The 27,610-nt window shown below is 41.7% G+C and overlaps 1 protein-coding gene across 1 annotated transcript in view; it reads left to right on the forward strand.

Annotated features, from left to right (window-relative positions):
* The window catches only part of SERTAD2 (SERTA domain containing 2), an 89,500-nt gene extending 67,621 nt beyond the window's left edge, over positions 1-21,879 (forward strand). The window contains exon 2 of the mRNA XM_040430116.1: positions 14,640-21,879. Coding sequence (XP_040286050.1) covers positions 14,644-15,588 — 945 coding nt within the window. The 5' untranslated portion in view covers positions 14,640-14,643 and the 3' untranslated portion in view covers positions 15,589-21,879. The remainder of the gene's footprint in view (positions 1-14,639) is intronic.
* The last annotated feature ends 5,731 nt before the right edge of the window (positions 21,880-27,610 follow it).

The following is a 27,610-nucleotide window of genomic DNA, read 5'->3' on the forward strand; positions in this document are numbered from 1 at the left end:
GTCCGCACAACCTGCCTGCAGGTGCACATCACTATGGCGAAATACATACACAAACGGAAAATGCAAATGTGATCGCACACTGCATCTAGCACTCTGCCCTCCATGCTGGATGAGACATTGGTTTATATTTTGGCCAAAGCATAGTAAGCCACTCACCGCGTCAAGGTTGTCTTAATTGAGTGGTCCCTAACTCTTGTTCCTACCTGTTTATGGGCCATGACAGCCACACAAAGTCCAGGGAATGCAGGTCAGCATGCAAGCCAAGTACACTTTGCTTGTAACCCCGTCCGGTGCCATTACAGCTTTCATCGGATCCAGGGATGCAAGTACCAACATGCATGCTGAACCCACCATATACTTCTCCTGGAGCCAGATGGCTAATGGTAGGTTCTATATAAGCAGACTCAGTTTTATACTGACTTTAAAACCAGCCGAGGTGGGACTGCCGGAAACAGTCAAGCCAGTGCTCAGCTATTTTCCGAACTCAAAGAGGTGAATGGTGAATAGGCTGCGCTTGCATGGCTGCTCTCTCTTCTCTTTGGGGGCCCTGGTAGGTGGGATATGCCACAAATCTAGAAAACCACTTTAACCGAGGGTGTAGCTATAGGTGAAGCGGCTGCTTTGGGGCCCAAACTCAGAAAGGGCCACCCAGGAGGAGGGCTAAAAGATTTTATTGTCAGGGCCCCCTCAACCGTATTATACAATTACATTCTATACAAAGACACTGTGGGAAACGGACGGAGCGGCTGCTGGACCTCATCTGGGAGAGCGATCTTGACGAGCCACAGGAGTGGGTGTTGCAAAGAAGTTGCTGGGGGGAGGGGGGCGGCCTGTTCAAAAAATTTCTGTGGGGCCCATTCATTTTTGGTTACGCCACTGCCTTTAATTTCTAGAAGACCCCTTTAATGTTGCCTGCAGTTTGTGGGGCTATGGTCTGTAGGCCCTAATTCATCTAGGCTAATATACCATGGAGAAGTGGGGTGCAAAGAACCCAGAAGCCAGCGGCCTAAACATTCTGGTCTTTTTATATGAGAATTCAGACACAGTGCCATTTTTTCCTATACACTGATGCAGAGACTGTAACGATTTCCTATAGGTAAGTTGCTGTCTCGTGCCATTTCCTATAAGCGGGAGCTACCCTTACAGAGTAATTGCTGAGATTCTCATTGCCTACCCCTCCCACTACCATCTCTTCCAAGCAGCTACAGCATGTCAGATGTGCACTATTAGGTTTAGTAATGCATACTGTTACATGGTGTCACATACTATATGTATATTATACAGCTGTTATTTGTATTATAAATATATCGCTGTGGGGCATGCGTGCACCACCTGAACACTGCACAGTACTCCTTACTGTACTTTCAATGGATTCTTCACATTTGATTAGCTTTGAAAATGTAGGAGTCATGTGTAAAAGTGTGGCATCTTTCTAATATATCTTCAGCTCTGTTTTCATTGGAACCCATCAACAAGCAGGTTAGCTCCTAATTACAGAGATTTGTTTTATGATGGCTTTGGCCTGTCTAAATACCCAGGACAACATACAGTAGTAACTCATCAACATGCAAATAACTCTTATGTAATTCTTCTGATCAGCTAATGACTGGTTTCAGGAGTACTGACCGGATCAGGCCACAAAGTACAGTAAATAGAGACACACGCTAAAAATAGCAGATCTGTCAACAGCAGCTTGTTGGTGGATTTGAAGCAAGAAAAGTTCTATATTGTAAATAGAAATGAAACAAAAGTGAAAACTGCAGGAACAGGAAGGAAGGCGTATTACAAAGATGCAAGGTTTTGCATTTCTAGTATATCTTATAGGGGTTGTATCAATTCGTAATATATCTTTGTAGGGATCTTATTGAAATACAAAGCTCTAAATTCCCTGCATAGACACAATTTTGAAAGGTAACATTCTTGCTACCTGCAGCCACCACTAGGTGGTGCTTAGGAGGTAACTACCGTATTTAATGGTATATATTGAATGCGGGTATGGTCATCGATATTCTGTTACACATTTGCTTCCAGAAAACATGCAGCATATTGCGGTTCTAGCAAAATCTCATCCACGTGCTGTTGAAATATATATAAAAAAAGAAGCAAACTGACCTGAGCTCCAGATTTTAAAGTCACATTTCAGTTTAGGCTGTGATGATGTAACTCCTGTATGGACGTAGCCCAATAAAAACCATATTCTGTACGCACCTAAGTTTTCTCTACAGCAGGGATCAGCAACCTTCAGCACTCCAGATGCTGTGAAACTACAACTCACAGCATGCTAACATACTCTGCTGTTCTTCTAACTACCATAGAAGTGAATGGAGCACTCTGGGAGTTGTAGTTCCAGAACAGCTGGAGTGTCAGAGGGTGCTGATCTCTGCACTAGTGGCAGCGGGAGACAGTCAGGATATTGTCTTTTAAATTTATATTCATCCAGGGTATTTGGAGCTCTGATTGCATTGCAGATATTAGAAATTATTCGGCACTCATTGTGTAGTGATCGTTCTTGGTATTGCAGCTCATGCACTTGAATGAGACTGAGCCGTACAAAGCCCACGTGACCAATGGTAACAGGCCTAGGACATCTTAATACAGCTGATTGTCGAGGGTGCAGGATCTCCGACTCCCACCAATGAGATATTGATGACCTTGATCTTGATGATAGGTCATCAATATTCATGTCCTGGTCAACCCCTTTAAGGCCTGTTTCATACTGGCCTTGTTATTTTCCGGTATTGAGATCCGGCAAAGGATCTCAATACCAGAAAAAAGCTTGTCCGTTTAGTCCTCATGCATTCTGAAAGGAAAGAGATGTGTTCAGGATACAATATGCCACATGCTGCTCAGATGAGAACACATTGCTGGCGGCACGACGCTGGATGGAGATCTAAGTTGGGAGTATCAGTATCTTGTGTCGGATTATTGGGTTAACTGCATTGGATGATAGTGCTATCTGCACCAACTGAAGCAGCGCAGTCCCAAATTAACGCATAGGATACATCAGGATGTGTTCTATTCCGTAAGCATTCTGTTTTGTGACCGGACACAAAATGGGAAAAAATTGTTCCGTCACAGAAAACAATGTTCGTAGAAGCCTAAAAAAACGGATCCGTCACCCATTGACTTTGAATGTATTTAGTGACAGATCCAGTTGTATTTCCCTTTTGAATTCCCACAACCGCATCCTAACGGAATGGATGCTTCCTGATGTGCAAAATCAAATTGGATCCGTTTAATTCCGGTTTTGAGATCCTCTGCCGGATCTCAATACCGGAATTAACAACGCAAGTGTTAAAGCAGTCTAAGATGAATTTCTGTGGGTTCTCAACTTTCAGAGGACATAACTGAAAATGAATGAATCCTTTCTGTTTGATCTTGATTAGATAATCCTGGCTACGTTTTATTGGGATCCTAACCTTTACATGCTGAAGTCAGTCTGTTGAAAATCTTTATTCCTTAGTCTTAAGATCGCAAGGGGAGGCACGCTTCAGTGCAAATGGTAAATGACCATCCGCTCAAAATTTATAGGGCAAATAAACAGTATAAGGGAGCGTTAGTGAGAGAAACCTGGAGGAAAGGATGGAAAAAATAGTTTCCATGTAAAATGGCCCTTGATTGGAGGCCATTAAACACCAGTATAGTCCTGGCGCCACTTTATTTTCTGCTGAACTTCAGTAAAACACTTGACCTTTCTGTCTGACAGTTACAATGGTGTCGCTTTAGAGCGATGTGTCGTCTTCCGCAGTGATTATGCACACATGAATTGTTTTTCCATTATTTAATTTGCTTGAACAAGATGAACAGGATTAAATGATTGTCTCGTTATACATAATTCATACCACACCGCCATATACACTATACAGACAGGTCATTCACACCAATCACCTCTCCATTGGTGTCCATAGCCTCTTGCTAATTGGAGGGGTGTCTTCTCTAATTCATATCTGTGCAGTATAGTCCCAGAAGATAAATACAGCTGGGGTGGAATGGCCATACAGCCTACAGGGAAACTTCCCAGTGGGCCAATGCCTAGAAGGCCACCTGAGACCTCCTCAAGACAGCCAGCCAGGTAAGTTATCATCTGACGCGCCCCTCCTGACTCTTGAATTCAACTGTATTGCCCTCCTGAGGCAACTGGAGTAGGAGGACAGAAGGTGGCAGCTGGTGCTGGCCACCACAGAGGGGCAGTTACTGGGGAAGTATTTAGTTCTTCTGGGGCATTATTTTGTGATGCACTGTGGTATTGGGTTGTGCTGGGGTGGTATTATGTGCCACAATATGGTAATGCTTGCCCCACCTACTTGTGTTGGCCTTGCTTTCTCCCAGTTTGGGCCTGCGGACAACATTGGGCCACATTTAGTTATTTTTCTAGGGCCAGTTTAAGCTCCTGACTATAATGATCTATCATCACCGCGGTGGACACTTATTTATCACTCTATCCCTTCATTTTGTATTTGGGCTTTTGAAAATCCTTTACTTCATGGTTTCTACTATCTGTAAGCAGGAGCGGATTTGGCATTTCTGAGGCGCCAAGCAAAGTTATGGCAGGGGGCTCCTATCACACCACTAAGCTTTTCCTGGTAACACTGCTTAGCTCCACCCCATTACATTGCTAATATCATAATCCCGTATGTTCCCCCACATGGTATAATGCCACCTTACGTGCCCCTCACACAGTTTGGTGCCTCTCGCTTACCCCTAAAACAAAATATGGTGCTCCCCTTACACAACATAGTGTCTTCAAAATGAATACTCATGGCCATGTTGTTCACATCTGCCTTAGGCATTCCCTTCTTATGTTCTATCATAGCAACGGCAAAATGGGAAAGCAAGCCAAAAGACAGATCTGTCACATGACCGGCACCAAACGCACCCAATGGAAGCCACACTGACTACAAGGAGGTCCGTTCTATCATGGTGTCCATCATTATACTCTGCAAAATAGTGCAGAATGATACATTTATGATGGCGCCTGCAAGGAGCCTCCATTGCAGATTTTAATGAAGCCTCAAGGGTACCTCCTGTGCTGTAAAGTACCAGTAACTATAGGAATTAATGTATGCAATGTTTGATCTAATATTTGCTTTTATTCTAAGAAAAAAACCTGCTATATACTTATTGCAGTAGTTTAGCAGGCTCGTTGTTCTATATAGCAACGAAGAAAAGCCTCCAGATGTTAACCTGTCGGTGGTATGTCAGAAAGGCAGCATTTTGGCATTTGGCCCATGGAAATTTGTGGTTATGTCAAAGTAGACTTTTTTATTATGTGATTTGAAGGCTTGTATACTTTGAGACAATTTTTAATCTGGTAATTCCCAACTTCATTGCGAAAGTGGAGCCCATGCAAATTGTTTCCCCTCTTGGGGAACTTATACAGCTATCCCATCAATGCCGTAAAAGTGATCAGTGTTGTATTCTTGAGAACGCCTGACCACACAACCCTGGCTGAGGAAACCATCCTCGTCAAATATAATTTTAGGCACTCTCTTGCTGGTGAACTGTCAAACTCTATAGTATCTATCCATGCAAGAAAAAAAGATCCATTGTTTGATCATAGACTAGCCGTCATGATCGCTGCCTTTGGCATGCAGGGAACACAACGAATGTCTTCTATGTACCTCTAAAACATCTGCTTTGGTAAGCAGAATCCCTAATGTAGTCATTTGTGATATTCTTCATTGACTGAAAACCTTAAATGTTATTTAATCTCAAATAGTGTTAATAAACTGATCACACAGTGCGGCCCCTGCTGGGACCCCCAGTGGTCAGCTATAATCTGTGGCTGTTTAATTTCCCTGCAGCACTAAATATACAAAGTGCTCAGACAACCTTTACCACCGGGACTTCTTATATGAGCCTTCTCTAACCCACAAATGACAGTCCATTATATATTTTTTTGCATATTAGATTAATTTCCCTGCAGCGCCACCGCAGGGAAAATTAAGTATTATTACAGTGTTTATTCAAGTCTGTGGTCCAGAATTATGGCGCAATTTGCACAAAAGAAAAATAAAAAAAATGTACATATTGCACCACATTTATTAACTATTTGACACAAGGGGACATTGCATAGTGGAAAGGGAGTGTGGCTTCATGGGAAAAGGGTGTCTTTTTTTAAAGGGTCATTAACTTTTCAAAAAAGTTTTCGTATGTTGTAGAGACATGTCAAAAGTTTAGATCGGTGGGTGTCTGAGCGCTGAGACCCCCACCAATCCCTAGAACGAGGGGATAGAAGCGTGCTCTCACTGCAAGAGACGGGCTCAATAAAAAAGGCATGGGCCTGTCGATTCTGTCCTCAGCAGCGAAGAGAGAGAGCTACGCTATTCTCTCCCCTAGTTCTAAGGATCATGGGGGGGGTTTGAATGCTGAGACCCCCACTGATCTAAACGTTATTTTTTTTTGGTCCAAAGCATTTTTATTGGTATTTTTGCATTAAAGGGTTTCTATCACTTCGTATGACATAATTAGTTGTCAGACACTAGCGATCTGCTAGTGTCTGCTCTGGCCAACCATCCTACTATAATCACTTGTGGGGCAGCGGTTTTGCTAAAAAACTAACTTTTATAAATATGCTAATGAGCCTCTAGGTGCTATGTGGGCGTCATTAGCACCTAGAGGCTCCGTCTACCTTCATACACAGCCGCCGCCCAGCGCGTCCCTCCAGCCCGCCCATGTCCTCCTCCGTGTGACGCAGCGGACGAGTTCTCGCGCATGCGCCGTGCGCGGCTGTATTCGGCGCATTTGAGATCTCAGCTCGGAGCGGTCAGACATTCAATGCGCATGCGCCGAATACAGCCGCGCATGCGCATTGAATGTCTGACCGCTCCGAGCTGAGATCTCAAATGCGCCGAATACAGCCGCGCACGGCGCATGCGCGAGAACTCGTCCGCTGCGTCACACGGAGGATGACATGGGCGGGCTGGAGGGACGCGCTGGGCGGCGGCTGTGTATGAAGGTAGACGGAGCCTCTAGGTGCTAATGACGCCCACATAGCACCTAGAGGCTCATTAGCATATTTATAAAAGTTAGTTTTTTAGCAAAACCGCTGCCCCACAAGTGATTATAGTAGGATGGTTGGCCAGAGCAGACACTAGCAGATCGCTAGTGTCTGACAACTAATTATGTCATACGAAGTGATAGAAACCCTTTAAAAGCAACAGTACAAAACCTATAGTACACTGACTCCCACCCTTCCCTCCCTTCTCCGTGCAGTGTCCTCCTCTCCCACAGCAAACTTCTATACCTCCATCCCCTCAGAAGGCATCCACTCTACACTCAACCATTACACCCAAGGGTCATCTACTGGTGTTCCTTCCTCTCCGAGCAGAACTACAGTGGGATGCGAAAGTTTGGGCAACCTTGTTAATAGTCATGATTTTCCTGTATAAATAATTGGTTGTTACGATAAAAAATGTCAGTTAAATATATCATATAGGAGACACACGCAGCGATATTTGAGAAGTGAAATGAAGTTTATTGGATTTACACAAAGTGTGCTATAATTGTTTAAACAAAATTAGGCGGTGCATAAATTTGGGCACCACAAAAAAGAAATGAAATCAATATTTAGTAGATCCTCCTTTTGCAGAAATTACAGCCTCTAAACGCTTCCTGTAGGTTCCAATGAGAATCTGGATTCTGGTTGAAAGTATTTTGGACCATTCCTCTTTACAAAACATCTTTAGTTCATTCAGGTTTGATGGCTTCCGAGCATGGACAGCTCTCTTTAAGTCACACCACAGATTTTCAATTATATTCAGGTCTGGGGACTGAGATGGCCATTCCAGAACGTTGTACTTGTTCCTCTGCATAAATGCCTTAGTGGATTTTGAGCAGTGTTTAGGGTCGTTGTCTTGTTGAAAGATCCATCCCCGGCGCAGCTTCAGCTTTGTCACTGATTCCTGCACATTGGTCTCCAGAATCTGCTGATACTGAGTGGAATCCATGCGTCCCTCAACTTTGACAAGATTCCCAGTCCCTGCACTGGCCACACAGCCCCACAGCATGATGGAACCACCACCATATTTTACTGTAGGTAGCAGGTGTTTTTCTTGGAATGCTGTGTTCTTTTTCCTCCATGCATAACGCCCCTTGTTATGGCCAAATAACTCAATTTTAGTTTCATCAGTCCACAGCAACTTATTCCAAAATGAAGCTGGCTTGTCCAAATGTGCTCTAGCCCACCTCAAGCGGCACTTTTTGTGCTGTGGGCGGAGAAAAGGCTTCCTCTGCATCACTCTCGCATAGAGCATCTCCTTGTGTAAAGTGCGCCGAATGGTTGAACGATGCACAGTGACTCCATCTGCAACAAGATGGTGTTGTAGGTCTTTGGTGCTGGTCTGTGGGTTGACTCTGACTGTTCTCACCATTCGTCGCTTCTGTCTATCCGAGATTTTTCTTGGTCTGCCACTTCGAGCCTTAACTTGAACTGAGCCTGTGGTCTTCCATTTCCTCAATATGTTCCTAACTGTGGAAACAGACAGCTGAAATCTCTGAGACAGCTTTCTGTATCCTTCCCCTAAACCATGATGGTGAACAATCTTTGTCTTCAGGTCATTTGAGAGTTGTTTTGAGACCCCCATGTTTCTACTCTTCAGAGAAAATTAAAAGAGGAGGGAAACTTACAATTGACCCCCTTAAATACTCTTTCTCATAATTGGATTCACCTGTGTATGTAGGTCAGGGGTCACTGAGCTTACCAAGCCAATTTGAGTTCCAATAATTAGCTCTAAAGGTTTTGGAATCAATAAAATGACAACAGTGCCCAAATCTATGCACCTGCCTAATTTTGTTTAAACAATTATATCACACTTTCTGTGAATCCAATAAACTTCATTTCACTTCTCAAATATCACTGTGTGTGTCTCCTATATGATATATTTAACTGACATTTTTTATTGTAACAACCAACGATTTATACAGGAAAATCATGACGATTAACAAGGTTGCCCAAACTTTCGCATCCCACTGTAGATATTCTCATGGTATCCACTAGCCATATTCTCGTCAATTCCTGGAAGGCCGAACCAGAGTGTAGAATTCAAGTCTCCCATTGTTTCTGGAATTTAGTGAGTGTTCCCATTTTCAAATAAATCCCCCTTTCCGTGCCATCTGATTTATAACCAAGTTCCTGCTTGTTCGGACCGACAGATTGAATCCAGTACTTTGCAATCAGTTTCCTACTGGAGTACAGAAGATGCGGCTAGCATACTGTGTGCTGCCAGGCTCCACAAAAAAAATAGAACATGTTTTATTCTTGTCCGTTTTTCGGTCAAGGATAGGACATTTGTGTAGGAGTGAAAAAAAAATGGCAGCAGGCTCTCGGTTGGTATCCGTGTTTTGTGGATCTGCAATTTGCAGACTGCAAAAAATGGCTGCTAAAGCTGGCCGACATCCTGAAGCTGTTGGCCGAACGATCGAAAACTCTCTTTCCTGACTCCCTCATACATATACACGTCCAGTTCAACCAAGCGTGTATGTGTTAGCAGTGGGTAGAGAGGAGAAAGTTGCTACCAGATACTTGTGGCCACGGCTTTTTTTTCTGGGATAACCAAATTATCATGTGAAAATAGTCACTTCACCCAGTACTTCTCTCCCCCGACATTATCTGTTAGGCGGGAGTCTAGAGCTCCCCATACACATTAGGTTGTCAGCTGACAATGCGCTAATGTATATGGGAGCCCTAACTCTGTGGTTACCTCCCATACTTGCTGTGACCTTTTGCATTTGCTAAAGTATAGCAGTAGGCATTTTGCAGTTTAGGAGAAATTTGCATCCAGTGATTGTTGGACTGTGTAGCTATGAAAATATATAACCTTAATGTCACATTCTGAGATGTAAATGTGAAGCTATTGTGCATTAGGGCTAGAAAACACCGCTGTGCTGACTAGGACTGAATGTGTCCTTGATGGAGACTGTTATGTCTACTGAAGATACTAGTCTCTTCTTTACTCAACATTTCCTTTTTAACCTCGTACCTCCCAGATGTTTGTGCAGTAGTCACTCTTTAAAGCAAATTTCAATAGAAATGATTAAAGGGAGTGGAGCCAAGGGAATTAAAGGGCATCTGTCAGCAGTTTTGTACCTGTGACACTAGCTGACCTGTTAGATGTGCCTTTGGCAGCTGATGGCATCTGTGTTGGTCCCATGTTCATATGTGCCCGCATTGCTGAGAAAAATGCAAATGAGCCTCTAAGAGCAACGGGGGCGTTGCCATTACACCTAGAGGCTCCGCTCTCTCGGCAACTTTCACACCATCTCTACTTTGATTGACGGGGCCAGACAGTGGAAACATCATTCCTGGTCCTGTCAATCAAAGTGCAGATGACGTGGCAGTTGCAGAGAGAGCAGAGCCTCAAGGTGTAAAGACAACGCCCCCGTTGCTCTTAGAGGATCATTTCCATATATTAAAACCGCATTTTTCTCAGCAATGCGGGCACATATGAACATGGGACCAACACAGATGCCTTCAGCTGCCAAGTGCACATGTAACAGGTCAGCCAGTGTCCTAGGTACAAATGTGATGATAGATGCCAGGCACAATACCTTGTGGGGCTAGCTCCTCTAAATGCCATGATACCTTTAAGGGTACTTTCACACTTGCGGCAGAGGAACTGCCTGCCGGATCCGTCAAAACTTATGCAAACTGATAGCATTTGTCAGACGGATCAGGATCTTGATCCGTATGACAAATGCATTGAAATGCCGGATCCGTCTCTCCGGTGTCATCTGGAAAAACGGATCCGGCATTTATTTATTTTTTCCAATTTTTTTGCGGTCTGAGCATGCGCAGACAGCAATGCCGGATCTGTTTTGCCGAAACACTCAGGCATCAATGCATTTCAATAGGAAAAAATGTGCAAGTGTCCCAGAATTTTGGACGGAGCATGCTGCGGTATTATCTCCGTTCTGAAAAGGCAAAAAGACTGAACTGAAAACATCCTGATGCATCCTGAACGGAATGCTCTCCATTCAGAATGCATTAGGATAAAACTGATCAGTTCTTTTCCGGTATTGAGCCCCTAGGACGGAACTCAATGCCGGAAAAGAATAACGCTAGTGTGAAAGTACCCCTACTTGGCAATCTGTGGCTTCATTCTGGAGAAAAAGTACTTTGAATCCATATGCAAGTGCACCGAGGGCCTAAGCCACTCTGTGCACCCTTGCTCCTCCACCTTGCTCTGCCACCCATTCCTCTCCTTGACTGACAGCACCGATGGCTATGCAGGAACCCACTGATGACCAAAAATCTACAGCAATCTAATAAAGTTGATTGTTACGGAAGAGACAGTAAAACTGTTGCTAGACAATGTGGTATAAAGCTTAGAACCACAACTTCCGAACGCCAGAAAATTGTCTTTATTGTTAGTTTATATTTTAGTAGAATAGTTGTCGGGTTGATTTACAAATAACCTTTAAAGAGGACCTTTCACCGATTATTACACTATGAACTAACTATACAGACATGTAGAGCGGCGCCCGGGGATCTCACTGCACTTACTATTATCCCCGGGCGCCGCTCCGTTCTCCCGCTATGCCCTCCGGTATCTCCGTTCACTAAGTTATGGTAGGCGGAGTCTGCCCTTGTTCTGCTGTAGCGCTGGCCAATCGCATTGCAGAGCTCACAGCCTGGGAGAAAATAACCTCCCAGGCTGTGAGCTCTGCGCTGTGATTGGCCAGCGCTAGAGCAGAACAAGGGCAGACTCCGCCTACCATAACTTAGTGATTGGAATCTCCGCCTACTATAACTTAGTGAGCGGAGATACCGGAGGGCATAGCGGGAGAACGGAGCGGCGCCCAGGGATAATAGTAAGTGCAGTGAGATCCCCGGGCGCCGCTCTACATGTCTGTATACTTAGTTCATAGTGTAATAATCGGTGAAAGGTCCTCTTTAAGACCTTATTAATATGTTCCGTATGTGCTCACGGTTTGTATAGATGGAGGAGGGACCCCAAGAATAATTTCTTCTTATTGGACCAAGAAACCCCAGTCACACACTGGTTGCAGGGTCGCCAACCAGAATTTTTCTTTTTTTCTGGACAACTTATCCCAAAATCATGGACAGCCAACGTTTTTTACGGACAAATTGGAAAACCATAATGAATGATAAAGATAAGTAATACACGTCTATAGCTCAATAACACCTCATTACCAGCATTTACTGTGAGGTGTGAAATGATAATTAGCCTCAAAATAATCTAGTCAAGTACCACCAGCCTCAAAAAAATCACGGACACATCTTTTTTTATTTTAGTTTTTTCAGACACAGAATAAAAGTTGTCTCTTTTTACGGACTGTCCAGAAATTGGACAACCCTGACTGGTTGTATATGGGTAATATAAAGGCATATGGGACAGTGGAAACAAACCTCTATCTGCGGTGTTCAGTCCTTACATATTCGTCTCTCTTAGTGAAGTAGATGCCATTTCACTTGTGAACGCAAGGACCGCCTCTGCAGCTAATCTTTTTGAAAATTCTCTGGGGACAGACTAGTGAAGTGTCGGGATCACTGCTAAAGCTTTCACTGCAAGAGAGTGCCTTCCCATAACAGAAGTATGATTTAATGATCATCCGGTTAACGCCTTCTATACAAAAGATGTGTTAACCATAGACCTAATTGGGCACCGCTAACGTTTTTGCAGATGGTTGTCATTCCGTACAACATATCCCTCAGCTATAAAGTGCTGTTTCACTTTGACCTCACACTTTGTAACATAACATTGGGCGCTGTAAAGTTTTCAACGAAATCAACAATTGCTAAAGTGCGTGTTAATTGAGATGACTGCTATAGATGGGTGTTAGCTTTGTGGTAGACCACTTACTATTGTTATTGTTGTTTATAGGATTGCCCAAAGGGAGGCTTAGGCTACTTTCACACCTGCGTTCAGGTGTCCGCTCGTGATCTCCGTTTGAAGGGGCTCACAAGCGGCCCTGAACGCAGCCGTCCGGCCCTAATGCATTCTCAGTGGAGGCGGATCCACTCAAAATGCATCAGTCTGGCGGCGTTCAGCCTCCGCTCAGTGAGCGGACACCTGAACGCTGCTTGCAGCGTTCGGGTGTCCGCCTGGCCGTGCGGAGGCGAGCGGATCCGTCCAGACTTATAATGGAAGTCAATGGGGACGGATCCGCTTGAAGATGACACTATATGGCTCAATCTTCAAGCAGATCCGTCCCCCATTGACTTTCAATGTAAAGTCTGAACGGATCCGCTCAGGCTACTTTCACATTTAGAAATTTTTCTAAGTTATAATGCAGACGGATCCGTTCTGAACGGATGCAAACGTCTGCATTATAGGAGCGGATCCGTCTGTGCAGACACCAGACGGACCCGCTCCAAACGCTAGTGTGAAAGTAGCCTTAAAGGGGTATTCCCATCTCAGACAATGGGGGCATATTGCTAGGATATGCCCCCATTGTCTGATAGGTGCGGGTCGCACCTACATTGAGAACAGACCCCTGAAGATTGTGGAGGGTGCACTGCGCATGCGCAGCCTCCCTCCATTCATTTCTATGGGGCTGCTGAAAATAGTCGAGCTTCCGGCAACCCCATAGAAATGAATGGGAGCATTGGCCGGAACAGCGCAGTGCACTCCCATACAATCCTATGGGGAGAGGGCTTGGCGGTGGCCGGACCCCGGAAAACCTAGGTTCATCCAGCCACCACCTTTCCTGCTCCGTTCTCAGTGAAGGTGCGGGTCCCGATGATGACCTCAGACAAGACGGCCCTAAGCAGACATTTTGCACATAGGCACCATTGCAGACTTGGTTCAAATCATAGAACAATAATGCCTGCTACCAAAGTGTATTGAACAACTCATCCAGATCTAAGCATTTAAAGGGGTTCTTCCATGAAAAATGTAAAAAATGAAAAACTTGCACAGTCTAGAACATGACAATCTCTTTCTAACAAAGATAGAACCAGCCCTGTAGTACCTCACATGGATCCAGAGATCTCACCATTCATTGCTCCTTTTTCTCTGCTAGATTTATTTCAGCATGGCAACTCAAGGGGCGTGTCCTTTCTGCTGCAGTTGGTGGCAGTTGAAGAATAGAACTGAGCACGTGCTTCCATCTCAGTTAGCAGGACAGAGAAAATAGAAAAAGAGCAAACAGCAGGTGGCGCTATACAGATACATTTTATTGAATATCTCAGTAGCTATAATACATTTTTTATTACGTGCAATTACAAAAGTAATCAAATCCAGGTGCTGGTTTAAAAATTATAGAATATGTTTCACGGGAAAACGCCTTTAACTATTATGACTTTTACCATGTTTTATCATGTGCTATATTGGGCTCCTGTCGTGTTTTCTTTGATCCTGTGTATGGACCCCTAGTAATTTTACCACAAAAAAATACAACACTGGTTTGTTTTAATGCACTGCATGTATTAGAGGGCCACTTTCGCACAAGAACTGAGGGTACAGTCGCACCTACATGTTTTTAATACAGTTTTTAAAGCTAAAATCAGGAGTGGACCATAAAAGATTTTAGTTGCCGCTTCAAAAACTGCATAAAAAACCTGATTGTGTGGCGATACCAATATAGGTAATATTTCCGACAAATTAATTTTTAAATTGATAGTGTGTACATAAGAAAGACACCCCTTGACGTTTCCATGACTTTTTATCTTTTAGATATATGTTGGCTAAACCGGGAAAGCGAAAGTTTGACGAGCATGAAGATGGGCTGGAAGGCAAAGTGGTGTCTCCAACAGATGGGCCATCAAAAGTTTCCTACACTTTACAGCGCCAGACTATCTTCAACATTTCCCTTATGAAACTCTACAACCACAGGCCGCTGACGGAGCCAAGCTTGCAGAAAACAGTTTTAATTAATAACATGTTGAGACGGATACAGGAGGAGCTAAAACAAGAAGGCAGCTTGAAGCCTGTTTTTATTAGCACTTCGCAGTCTTCTGATCTTCTTTGTGACACGTACCAGGAGGCTCAGCCTGCATTCAGCCATCTCAACTCCCAGCCTCTTCAGCCCACTGACATTTTAAGCACTACACCACTAGAGTCTTGCCTCACTCCTGCCTCTCTGCTTGAGGAGGACACATATTGCACTTCCCAAACAGTCCAGCAGAATATTTCTAGCAGCAAATTAACACCACCGCCTCCACCTCCTCTTGTCCAGCCAGTAAAAGACAGTTTTTCCTCAGCATTGGATGAAATTGAGGAGCTGTGTCCATCATCTACCTCTATAGAGGCAGCTGCAGAAGCAGCCGTGCATCTAAAAGATGAACCTGTTGCAGCAGGAACCCTTAAGCCTGAGGGAACACAAGAGAATAGAACAAGTGAGCCAAAACTAATGGATTCTCTTCCAGGGAATTTTGAATTAACAACCTCTACCGGCTTTCTTACAGACCTAACTTTGGATGACATCCTTTTTTCTGACATTGATACGTCCATGTACGATTTTGACCCTTGCACATCCAATACCGGAGCAGCCTCTAAAATGGCACCTGATGAACTTCTCAAAACTTTGTCTCCTTATAGCAACCAACCGGTAACCCCAAATCAACCTTTTAAGATGGACCTCACAGAATTAGATCACATAATGGAGGTTTTGGTGGGTTCCTAAAAGTACTCTGCATAATCCTTATCTCCTTACCCCACAGATTCACAGCACTGTGCATGTATACTTTTGCCTTTTTTTTGAAAAAACAAAGAAAAAAAAAGGATCCTGTTTATCTATTGCATTACGCTGTATTGGAGTGCCTTCTGTATGACCACTTTGGAGATACTTTATAAGTTTGTCTCCAGGGATGGTCGTACCACAGTCCACTGAAGATTTCATACAAACTCTCAAGTGACAACTTAAACATCAATTTAAGTTGTCCGCGTATAAGCACAAGAATTACGTTGGGGAACGCTGTAAATTGCATGTGCATAACTGTCTATTTTTTCAATAAGGTTTATTGCAAGAGGTAAATTTTATTATTTAAGTAATCGAAACCCCTCTTTTTAGCATTTTAGGTTGGGAGGAAAAATTGGAGGCATTAATTACTGCTTTTTTCAGTAAGAATTGCATATATCTGGCTGCTTGGATCCCCCTTGCCCAAATGTTTTTTATATTTTTGTACAGATTCTGTCATTTATTATATTGTTTTTTTTAGAAAAGGAAAAAAAGAGAAAAAATAAGCTGAAACAAGTGCAGCAATGTTTCAAGCGACAAAGTAATTTTGATAGGATTTGCGTATGAATTTCCTCCCCAATTGAAATGTACAATATTAGTCCATACCTTTTATATCTAGGTTCTACAGTCCAGGGCAAATTTTTTAAAATAACTTACCATCCAGCTATATTTAAAAGGAAATGGGGTACCTTCCCATCGAGGTGCGAAAATGACAACTAATTGGCAAATGATCTGCTCACCCTACGAAAAGTATTATTTTCTAATTTCAATTTCTTGGCTGGATCACAGGCTTCCTCTGATTTCTCAAATCTCTTAACATGGTCCCTGCTAATATTATGACTGTTCAACTTGCATAGATGTATTAAGTTAAAATGTTGCTCCTTAAAGTGAACAAAAAGTTTCATTTTTCAACAAGGACGTCCGTCTACTCGAGGACCATTGTCACCAATACACTCTTGACAACCGTTTTGGTGGCAAAAACAATGTTGGCAGTACATTTTATTAAATTACTAGGAAACTGACAATTTTTATGGCATTTATGTAGAACAGGGATCAGCAACCTCCGACATTTCAGCTGTGGGGAATCTACAACTCCCAGCATGCACACTTACTTGGCGGTTCTCAGGACTCCTATAGAAGAGAAGGGAGCTTGCTGGGAGTCGTAGTTTCACCAGTACTGGAGTGCCAGAGGTTGCTGAGCCCTGATGAAGAAGCCCTCATGATGCACAAGTGTGGTCCTGCTATTAAAGGCGTTGTCTGCTTTGGACAATCCCTTTTGTTAGAAGGGTCCCTTGACAATATGTCGATCACATAGTGTACCACTGCTGAATCCACAAGCTTTAATTTCTGGGCCAACTGGGCAATAAGGGTTTTCTTTCCCTACAGCTCCACCACATTGGAAATTAAAGGGTTTATCAAGATTTTCTAAATGAATGGCCTACCCTTAGGATAGACCATCAATATTAGATCAATGGCAGTCTGACTCTCAGCATCCCCATGACCATCTGCTTGAAGGGGCACCTTCATTGTTTACATGGAGTTTTACACTGTTCCGTACTGCACATGACATACTTTTCGTATGAGCTGTGCTTGGTATCGTCAGGGGTGCTGAGAGTCAACCCCCACAATCTAAGGATAGGCTGTCAATTTTCAAAACCTGGATAACCCCTTAAGGCATTACACAGTGTCCATCCAAATCAGTGGGATGTCTGTGTACTGCAGGACAGTCCTCCACAGTGCTAGATGCTCTTTGGACCTGCTCTCGACTCTGACCAAGAGATGGTTTTTCCTTACTGGACAACCCCTTTAATACTGTGTGTAGATAACCAGATCAACATTATCTAAGTGAAGAAAGACCAATGGACAAGTGTTAAATTTAGTAAATGAAGGCACCGATTGCCTGCTTGCAACTGTTATTACCGCCCATTTGCTGTCATGTCTCACGTGTCCAGCTCCCTAGTACACAATACAAATCACGACACTGTAATAACTTGCCTTGATCCTGAAAAGCCTGAACAACAAAATTATGTGGGGAAATTCAGCCATGTCCTCCATGTGTACATTTTTTTTCCCATCAGACATGTGCCTTTCCATTCATATCCAAAGTGTACAGATATGTTAACAGGAACACAACCCAAGCTTTTACCAGGCAAGTATGCCCTGAAGTAGGACCAAAGACCATCTGTAGTTCTGAAATGGTGTGCACCCTCTTTAATAGTAAACAAGTTTGACCTAAAATTTTGTCCCACAATGTTTGCAACTTGCCATCGTTGACGTTTTATCAGTGTTTTATTAATGCATACATTTTCATGGTACGTGAGCTCAGATAGAAGCATGGCCTATTACTAAAGCTGCCCATAGACAGAGATGTTGTGACGTCTATGGTGACTGGCAGCCTCCAATGTCTGGTCAGAGGAAACAGGAGTTATACAAGTTAATTTCACCGTTCAGATTCTTTTGTTTCCCCTTCAAAACAGCCTGTTGAAAGGTAGTGATACCCCACGGGGAGATCCAGTTCACAGTAAAGAGCAAATGAGGCTAAATAGCTGCCTTCAGTTAATAAAATGTCCATCTAGCCGACCAGTATTGGTATGTTTATGGTGAAATTCTCATGTCTATGGCCAGCTTTAGTGTGATTGGATTCCCTTGTTATATTAAATTAATATTAATTTGAATCCTTCCATACAGCAGATAAATATACGGAAGACACAGAGGATAACTGCCTTATCCCTTTAATCATAATACCGTATCTTCTTCAACTAATATCCTTTTAATAACTCCGATCGGAAATGACCACTTCAAATCATATATTTTATTCCCTGTATAAGGTTCAAAGCAGTATGTTTATGCCTACCAAAATATGACAGATGTTAATGGGGTTGTCCATGGGGCAAAATATTTGGTAAAGTCTTCAGATTTATAAAAATATTTTTTGTTAAATCGATAATCCCCCTGCCGCCCCCATTCCGATTACCTGGTCCTCACTGGTCTCTCCTTCCTATTCCACTCTCAACACACAGGAAGTGCCCACTCAGCCAATCACTGGTTGTAGCAGTCACCCGCCTCAACCAACCACAATTTTCTGGGTCGTCTTTCCTGGTAATTCCAGCTTGTCGAGAATGGATCAGTGTGGAGAGACTAGTGGGCACCTGGTAAGCCACTGAACGGGAGCGTTGGAGGATCAGCGAGAGTCGTTATTGATCCTTTTATTCTTTTGTTAAACCAATCTGAACACTTTACTAAAAATTTTGCTCTGCTGGAAATCTCCTTTATTGAGGTTCTCCATGATTGAGATGTAACAACTCAAAGTTGTGAAATATGAAAGCTACAGCTGTGATTTTTTTGGGGGGGAAGATATTATTTGTACCAAAGTTGGAGCTGTCCACTAAAGGGCAGTTTTCTCTTGAGATGAGTCTGTTTCTAAGTTCTCCTCTTCCCCAAGGCAGTGATTACTTTACTTTCAAATTGTGGAGAACATATATAATGCAAATTCTTCCATAGACAAGTCTAGGGGGGTGTTTATTTTATTTTTTTTATCAAACTTTATGGGGGAGATTTATCATTTTTCTGTCTGTGCCAGTTTTCTGCTGCTCTCGTCATTTTCCCAAAAAGGGGGCATGACGAGGATGGAGAGGGAGCAGGGCCAGTCGGCCCGGCACATTTATCTTCATTTATCTTCAGATACCTGGTGCAAATGATGACAGAAAGCTACAGCAGCCCTGCTGTAGAATTCGTTCAGGCGTACGGACTGCCAGAGGATGCGCCTAATTTAAGAAGAGGCGTGTGCTCCATTGTAAATTAGTCGCATCCTCCGGCAGAGCAGGAGATTTCAAAGACCGGCGTAAAACACCATTCTTTAATAAATCTCTCCCTTCGAGTTTTCATTGACATATAAACACCCCAAGCTACCTCATAAGAACCATTTTGTAGGGAACCCCTTCCATATTTATTTTGATTTTAATAAATCCGTCTTCACTATGCTTCATTCACATTTGTTGTAGGGGAAAGAGGGGGCGCAGAAAAACTTAAGTGGGCAACGTTTTCATATTTGGTGAAACATAAGAAAAAGACGTGATGTATGTTGTATAAATAGCAAATGTTCAAATGCCATTCTACCTAACAGATATTGTCTGAACCATGAATTACCCATAACTGGGTTTTGTATGCAATTTTTATAGAGTTAATTGTCCTTCTTCACTTTAAAAAAAAGGGCCAAAATGGGCTTACGTGATCAAAAACTTTCTGCTTTTTGTTCCCACCAAATCTGTCAGGTGACTCTGCCTGCTCATACGAAAGAGAATGGCGGTGCACTTGAACAGGATAACAGGAAAATGCTGTAAGAACCCACTGAAAATAAGAATCCTACTGGTTGCTACGTGATAACGCTTTCTGTATCACACACCTTTTTGACACACTATTACCATTACAGTACATGTCTTGCCTTCATTTGGGTCACTTTGCTTGCAGCATACTTTTTTTTCTATTGTACATGAGAATACTCAAACCTTGTCTGTGAGCAGGAAGTAGTCAAATCTTTTAATATTTCATGGGATTGTCGAGAGTGACATCATCACTTGTCTTTGCTTTTCCAATGCTTTTATATCAGTTTGTTGTATATTTGTTTGACTCTTACCAATACTATGTGTAAAAAAAATGTTCATGGCTTTCTTTAATTTATCCTTTTCTATTTAATTTTGAAAACTGTGTCTTCTTGAGGTGGAGGCGAGTCAAAAATATCATTTGTCAGCCATCTTGAATGGGCCACCTTTTTAATACAAGATCTTAAGGGGGCCATACACCTTATATAGCTGTCACCTAGAGCAGTGTTCCTCAACTCCAGTCCTCAGGGCCCACCTGCCGGTCATGTTTTCAAGATTTCCTTGGTATTGAGCAGGTGATATACCGTAATTGGTGTCAATGCATAAGGACTTACCACAGGTATTCATTCTGTGGGATATTCTCAATTCATGACCAGTAGGTGAGCCCTGAGGACTGGAGTTGGGGGAACACTGACCTAGAGTCTCCCATACATCTATTATTCCTGCAACCCTCCCCATACACATGCGCGCTTAAATTCCTCTGCTTATCTCCAGTGGATTGGGCATGTTGACATCCAGAATGCCTTATCGTTCTTTTCCCCAACTTCTGACAACATTAATCTAATGTGTATGGGCACCTTTATATTCTTGTATCAAAAACGGATGACATTTTTGACCTGGTGTTATAAGAGTGTTGCCGAAAACAAGAAATGTCTCCAGACCTTTCTCTAGACTCTGTGCAGTATTTCTTTGCTTTCTGTATGGTACTTTTAGCTGTTAACTACAGATTGCAACCTACTATTTTATATGTGCATTGCTTCATTAGAAATTACTTTTATATTAATTTATTTAAAAAAAATTAAATTATGTTTTTTATGTCATCTGGCAATTATAAAGCGGTCTCTGCTCACTTCTTGCCGTCGATCAGCTTGGGTTTGTCTATGATAGGCACTTTAAAGCACCACACTGACAACTTTTACAAAGGAGTCTACGAGATGGCAATGGGGGGGTCTATGATTGTGAAAGGCTTGTATTAAAGTTTGCTTGATAATTCTATAGATATATATGTGTGCACAGGAAATGTGAATTTACTCTGCTTCAAATGATTTGCTAAGCAAAACATATAGATTTCTTTTAAGTTTTATTTATTTTATAGCATGTATGATTTAATTATATCAAGGGACGTATTGGACATTACAGAACGTGTTTACAAAACGGGCAACACCATGCTGAAATATGTAAATGTTTCATGAGGAAGATGCGTTTAATATTCTAACTGCTTTTGTATTTTTTTTTGTCCTACTGAGGAAGGTAGCCATTTCGTATAGATAAAGTATTTTTTAAAGTGAGCTTAAATAGTGATAAAAAAAAAAAAAAAAGAATTTCAGTAGAATGAAATTACTTTATTTTATAATTTATAATATTTATTATTTTCTGAATTATTTAACAATGCAGTCTCCAGAGGAAAGCAATTGTCATGAACTGGATAGGTGATCAGATCAACTTGAACTATTATATAAGTAAATTACCATTCCGTACTGTGTCTTCTGGATCACTCCCACTAGAGGCAGGAGACATACCACTAATAGAGCTGCAGTGAAAAAATAAAACATTTCTGTCAGGACTGGGGCTAGATTAAAGCTTACTAAATACTGATTTATGATAGAGTTCATTGGAATCAGTAAGCCCCGCTAGTGGTGACTGCAGGCAACCAGAATTGTATTATTTAATTATATTGTTCATTTCTGCATCATATCATATTTTCAAAAATTGCAAAAACTCCAAAAATACAAAATGGCTACACTTCTGATCTTTGGCAAATTATAAGCACTATTACCATTTTGTTTTTGTTTTGTTTTTATTTATTAAATTTGATTTATTGTTTAGCATACCTACTATTTTCTGAAAACTTGTATGCCACATACATGAATCCAATCCTTCAAGAGCATGTATACATTTTAAGTAAACCTATTTTGGGAGAAAAGAATCAGTTTATGGTTAAAACTGTAGAAGAAAGATCTTGTACACACTCACGTGCAATGATATGACAAGAACTGAGCAGAGCCGATCAGCTGTGATTTTGAAGTGATGTTTCCCTAAGTTATTATACCTGTTTTATTTTATTTTTTTCTGTTTTTTCTTTTTGTAAATATATTTATTTTATTGTGAAGCTAACATCTGGATTGTAACATGTACAGAATGTATGGTAGGAATGTACTCTGTTTAGGAATGTACATCCATTTCAAAAGTGGGTGTGAGGGAAGGATAGGAAAATGTCTGCCATACCCCTCGGTAGGTGTAGAGCTGAAAAAAAAAATCCAGTTTTGTGTTCCAGTATCTGAAGTCCAGAATTAAAATGAAAAAACATGGCTGCTGTCAAAGAACAGCATCACACCCGTCCTCTTTAGTTCGATGGAGCTGATCTGCAATACCAGACACAACCCAAGGACTAATGTGGTGCTGTTTTTGAAAGAAAGCCATCATGACTTTGTGATCCAGGAAAACTCTTGTCAGTTCAGGCTACTTTCACACTTGTGCTTTCCCTTTCCACTATTGAGATCCATCATAGGATCTCAATAGCGGGGGAAAACGCTTCAGTTTTGTCCCCATTCATTGTCAATGGGGACAAAACTTAACTGAATGAAACTAAATGCACCAGAATGTATTCCTTTCCATTTGGTTGCGTCCCCATCGCGGACAGAATAACGATGCAGCAGCGTTTTTCTGTCCGCTATGTGCTGCGGAGCAAGACGACTCCGTCATGACTCATGATAATAGAAAACGGATACGTCCCCCATTGACTTTTAATGGTGTTCATGCTATGCTATGTTAAAGATAATACAACCGGATCCATTCATAACGGATACAGACGGTTGTATTATCGTGACGGAAGCGTTTTTGATGATCCATGAGGGATCCAGCAAAAACTCTGGTGTGAAAGTAGCCTTATTCTTGTTATTTCAGTTTTAGTAGCTTATTTAAAATAATTGACATTTTAGAAGTATTACATGTCTTCCAACTTGATCAACACTACCTTTGCCATTAAAATTGCAAATAGGCTCCCCTGCCCTCCCCCTCCTTCATATGGTGCTTTTTGTACACATGGCTTCCCGCTATCACATAGTTCATCCTGTGTTTTATGCTGTAGACACATTATTATAGCCATGGTATCCCTAGAGGAAATATTTGTTTCAGCATTCAGTCTAACTTTATTCCTTTTAAATAAGTTCTCTACCTAAATGTGTTAAAGAAAATCCCTGTTACCGGTAATAATGCAGGCTGACATTGGGAATGCCACTGCTTGACTACAGCCAATCTTCCTTCTGCTTAGTGTGTAGGGCCGCCTGCCTCTAATCACTCAGGCTTAATGGTCACTGAATGGGGCACATAGGTCAGAGAAGGAGACTTTCCAGTGCCATGTGTCTGTCTTTTAATGCGGTAGTAATTTGATTTTTATATAATAGATTTAGATGGAGTACCACTCTAGTTATCCTGAAACACAAACGACTTTATGTTCTTGAAGCTCCCGGGCCCCAGTGCAAAATCTGTAACAGCCCCTTGTCTACCATTTTCCTATATATAACACTGTTGTCATCTTATGTGGCAGAGGGACCTTAGGCTCCAGGGCTCGGGTGTGACTGCTACTGTTTCCTTGTTGCAGTTAACTTTTTTTTAATTTTTTTTTATACACAACACCCAACTTTTCAGTGAATTTGTATCTTACTAATATTGCATGAAAACTAGACAAATTATAATCGTTTTAGTCTTACATGTCATAAACAATAATTTATTTGATATTTTTTCTATTCACAGACACATTAACATAATTTTTTTTTTCAATCGAGTACAGAGAACTTAGCATAATATGTGGCTGCGTAGTTTCCATTTGCAGTAGAAATTTAGATTTATGATGACAGGCAGACTACATAAGCTTAACAAGTAAAAGTGTTTTCATCACCTACTCGCACCCCAGGCATCCATCTTGTAGAATGGCCATTTTACAGCTCAGTCCATCAGTAGACTAGCAACCACTAACTTTGCCTATGCACCTTGCATTTGAGAACTGTAGGTGTCCTGCTGAAACCTAAAGTATGTTGTAGTGTTAATCTATGATGTCAAAATATTGTAATACATTTCTATAGGTGGATGTACATGATGTAGGAAACAAACCAATGTTGTGCCTTCCCTCTATAGGGGTTTAGTTATATTTCCACAACCACTGACATATAATAATCTAAAAGTTTATGAGTTTGTAGGGCATTATTATATATAAATTAGTATTATTATATATAATGATTAAATTACCACAACATGAATGAGAGTAAGGCGTTGTCCTGTTACAAAGGTTGTCCACTTTTCTCATTATATTGATGACCTATCCTCAGGATAGGTCATCAATATCAGATCGGCATTGCACTGACTCCCGAACCTCCCTCCGATCAGCTGTTGGAAGAGAAAGCAGCGCTCGTACGAGCACTGCCTTCTCTTCACTGTTTACCTCTAATTGTTTATCTGCTCACTGTCGCAACTGCAGTGGTGAGCAGGTGTAATTGCAACTAAGCTGTCCCATTCCCTTCCATGGGAGGACCCCTTCCTATTCACTGCTCACTTAGTTGTAATTACAATGCTCATGGCTGCAGTTTCGATGACGAGCAGATAAACAGTGAAGGCAGCTCTCATATAAGCACTGCTTTCTATTCAAACAGCTAATCAAGAGGCATGCTGGGAGTCGGTGCCTTGCCGATCTGATATTGGTGACCTATCCTGAGGTTAGGTCATCAATATAAAAAAACAGACAACTCCTTTAGGCTGGCCATAGTTGGCCAAAGTTGATTTGATGTAAAGGGTCCTCCGGACCCTCCCCGACGGAAGAAAAGGATCGGGCTGTTGGATTTAAACAGCTTGATCCTTTTGTTCTCAGGAAGATAGACCGCTTCCTTTCTCCCCTCATCCTGCTCAGAACATTTGCATGCTCGGTTAAACTGAACAGGCATGTTTATGGGGGAGGGAGGAGGGGACGGGAAAGATAGCTTTAGACCAAGGCTGGCCAGCATGCGGCTCTCCAGCTGTTGTAAAACGACAATTCTTACCATGCCCTGCTGTAGGCTGATAGCTGTAGCCTGGGAGCTGGGAGTTGTAGTTTTGCAACAGCTGGAGAGTCGCAGGTTGGCCATCCCTGCTTTAGACCAAACGAGCATCCTAAAGGCTATGGCTTGCCTTACTCTGCTGTTTACTAGAAACAGCTCCACTCTTGTCCTTGGGCTGTGTCTGTTATTGCAGTTCACCCCTTTAAAGCTGAGCTAACTTGGCCTCCTTTATTGTTTTGCACTTGCACATCCCTCAATAAACAAACACCTAAAATGAATTCCCAGGAGTTTTTCCATTATAATAAGTGCTTTTCGAATACTGGAACACAAAACTTCACTTTTTATGCAAATTTTATAATTTTTGTCTTTGCAGAAAAATGTGCATTTTTTTAAAATAATTGGGCAATACATGAAATGTCCACCGTCTAAACAAAGGCCGCATTTTCCTCCTGCAGACCTTACAGCTGTGCCTTTTCTATGCAATACGACAGACACGTCTAATATCAAATTACTGTATTCACTTGTAGGTATGGGCTGTAAAGCAAAACAATTGGGCAACTGTACATGGAAATGAGCAGTCTTTTTGTAGTTTTATATTATACAATAAACATTTAAAAGAAAAGTTTTGCAAGTTGTATTCTTCTTCTTCTTACCTAGTTGTTTGTGTTATTGATGCCCAGAACAAGGCAATCTTCTGTTGGAGGCCACATTGCTCGATTATACTTTTTGGTTGGTAAGGAATTTTAAAACAGAGACTTTTTTTCCCCATTACTCTGGATCAACATAGTAGGATTATAGGTTGGACTTGATAGACCTGTGTCCTTTTTCAACTCTATCAACTATGTTATAAAATGGCAACAATAACATTTAAAGCTGTTGTTAGCGTTAGAAAATGTATTGCAAAAGTCCGTCTTCAAATAATAAAAAAAACTTATACCCACCATTACAAAGCTACTTTTCTGATCCTCCTCGCTGCTGCAGCATTGATGTCATGTTTTGGCTGTAGTAAAGATGTGCCCGTATACCGCACATGACACGTATAAAGCATGAGACCACTGACGGCAGTGATTGTCCACAGTGGTTATGTGCAGTATACAGGCATGTCATTACAGCAATCATGAAAATAAAGCCTGTCAGGCAGGATTGTTGCGTAAGAGCTGGAACTAGGGTGGTTTGGAACAATGAGTAATATATATATTTTATCAGCGCCCTACAAAAAAAAAAAAGTTTGAACTTTGACAGCCCCTATAAAAATGTCCCTATATACATTGCCTGCAAAATATATGAAATATATATATATGAAATATATGCACCCGTAACCACCCATCTTTTCTAATGCTGTTTTTAATTAGTGCAGTGTATACTGTAGCTGGAGCCCACTTTCCTTGAATTCACTGAGGCCGGTTGGCACAAGGAGAGAAGTTACTATGGAGTAGAGTCCTATCTAAAATAAGGTCACCTTGCCGTGGTGGATGGGACAAATGATTTTGATCATACTGTATATACCGTATAGTGTGTAAAAGTTGTAGGCAGGTGTGGACAAAATGCTGCAAAGTAAGAATGCTTTCAAAAACAGAACTTGACCATAAACTTAGATAAAATATGGACGAACCCCAAAGAATGCATATGAGCAGGATAGGCTTTGTACAGACACTGAACCAGCAATGGTTATTGGGAGATGTGAGGCCAGAGCTGGGACACATTTTTGGAATAGACATACATTTTTGTAATGAAAAGTAATTCCGTAAAAAAAAAAATACTGCAGAAACGGGATGCAACATGAAGTCCATAGAGTTGCATTGATGATTTCCATATACATGGTGTATCAGTCAGATTAATCCTATTAGTTAATTATTAATGGCCACGCAGTTTTACGGCCATTAACAATGGTTCTAATTAATTTGATCCTTCAGTTCCATTCACCTGAATGGATGTTCACTGATCTTTTAAGTCATCCAATGTGAGATGAAGTGAGTCAATATGGGTATCAATGTAGTATGCCCTCTACTGGGGACTTTATATTCTGTCTTGCACACTCTTTATCGATAGCACTGTGGTTATGGTTTCAGAATTTATAGCCAGCCCTGCATTTAGAAGGCTTGCAGCTCTATGTCATAGCGGCTGCTACTAACATTGTAACTGTGGCTCAGTACTGGTAAGAAATGACTGGAGATACAGTCCTGATCAAAAGTTTAAGACCACTTGAAAAATGGCAAAAAATCATATTTAGCATGGCTGGATCTTAACAAGGTTCCAAGTAGAGCTTCAACATGCAACAAGAAGAAATGGGAGTGAGACAAAAAAAATTTTGAGCATTCAATTTAATGAAAATAACAAATAAAC

Source organism: Bufo bufo, chromosome 4, assembly GCF_905171765.1.
Source record: "Bufo bufo chromosome 4, aBufBuf1.1, whole genome shotgun sequence".
NCBI classification, from domain to species: Eukaryota; Metazoa; Chordata; class Amphibia; order Anura; family Bufonidae; genus Bufo; species Bufo bufo.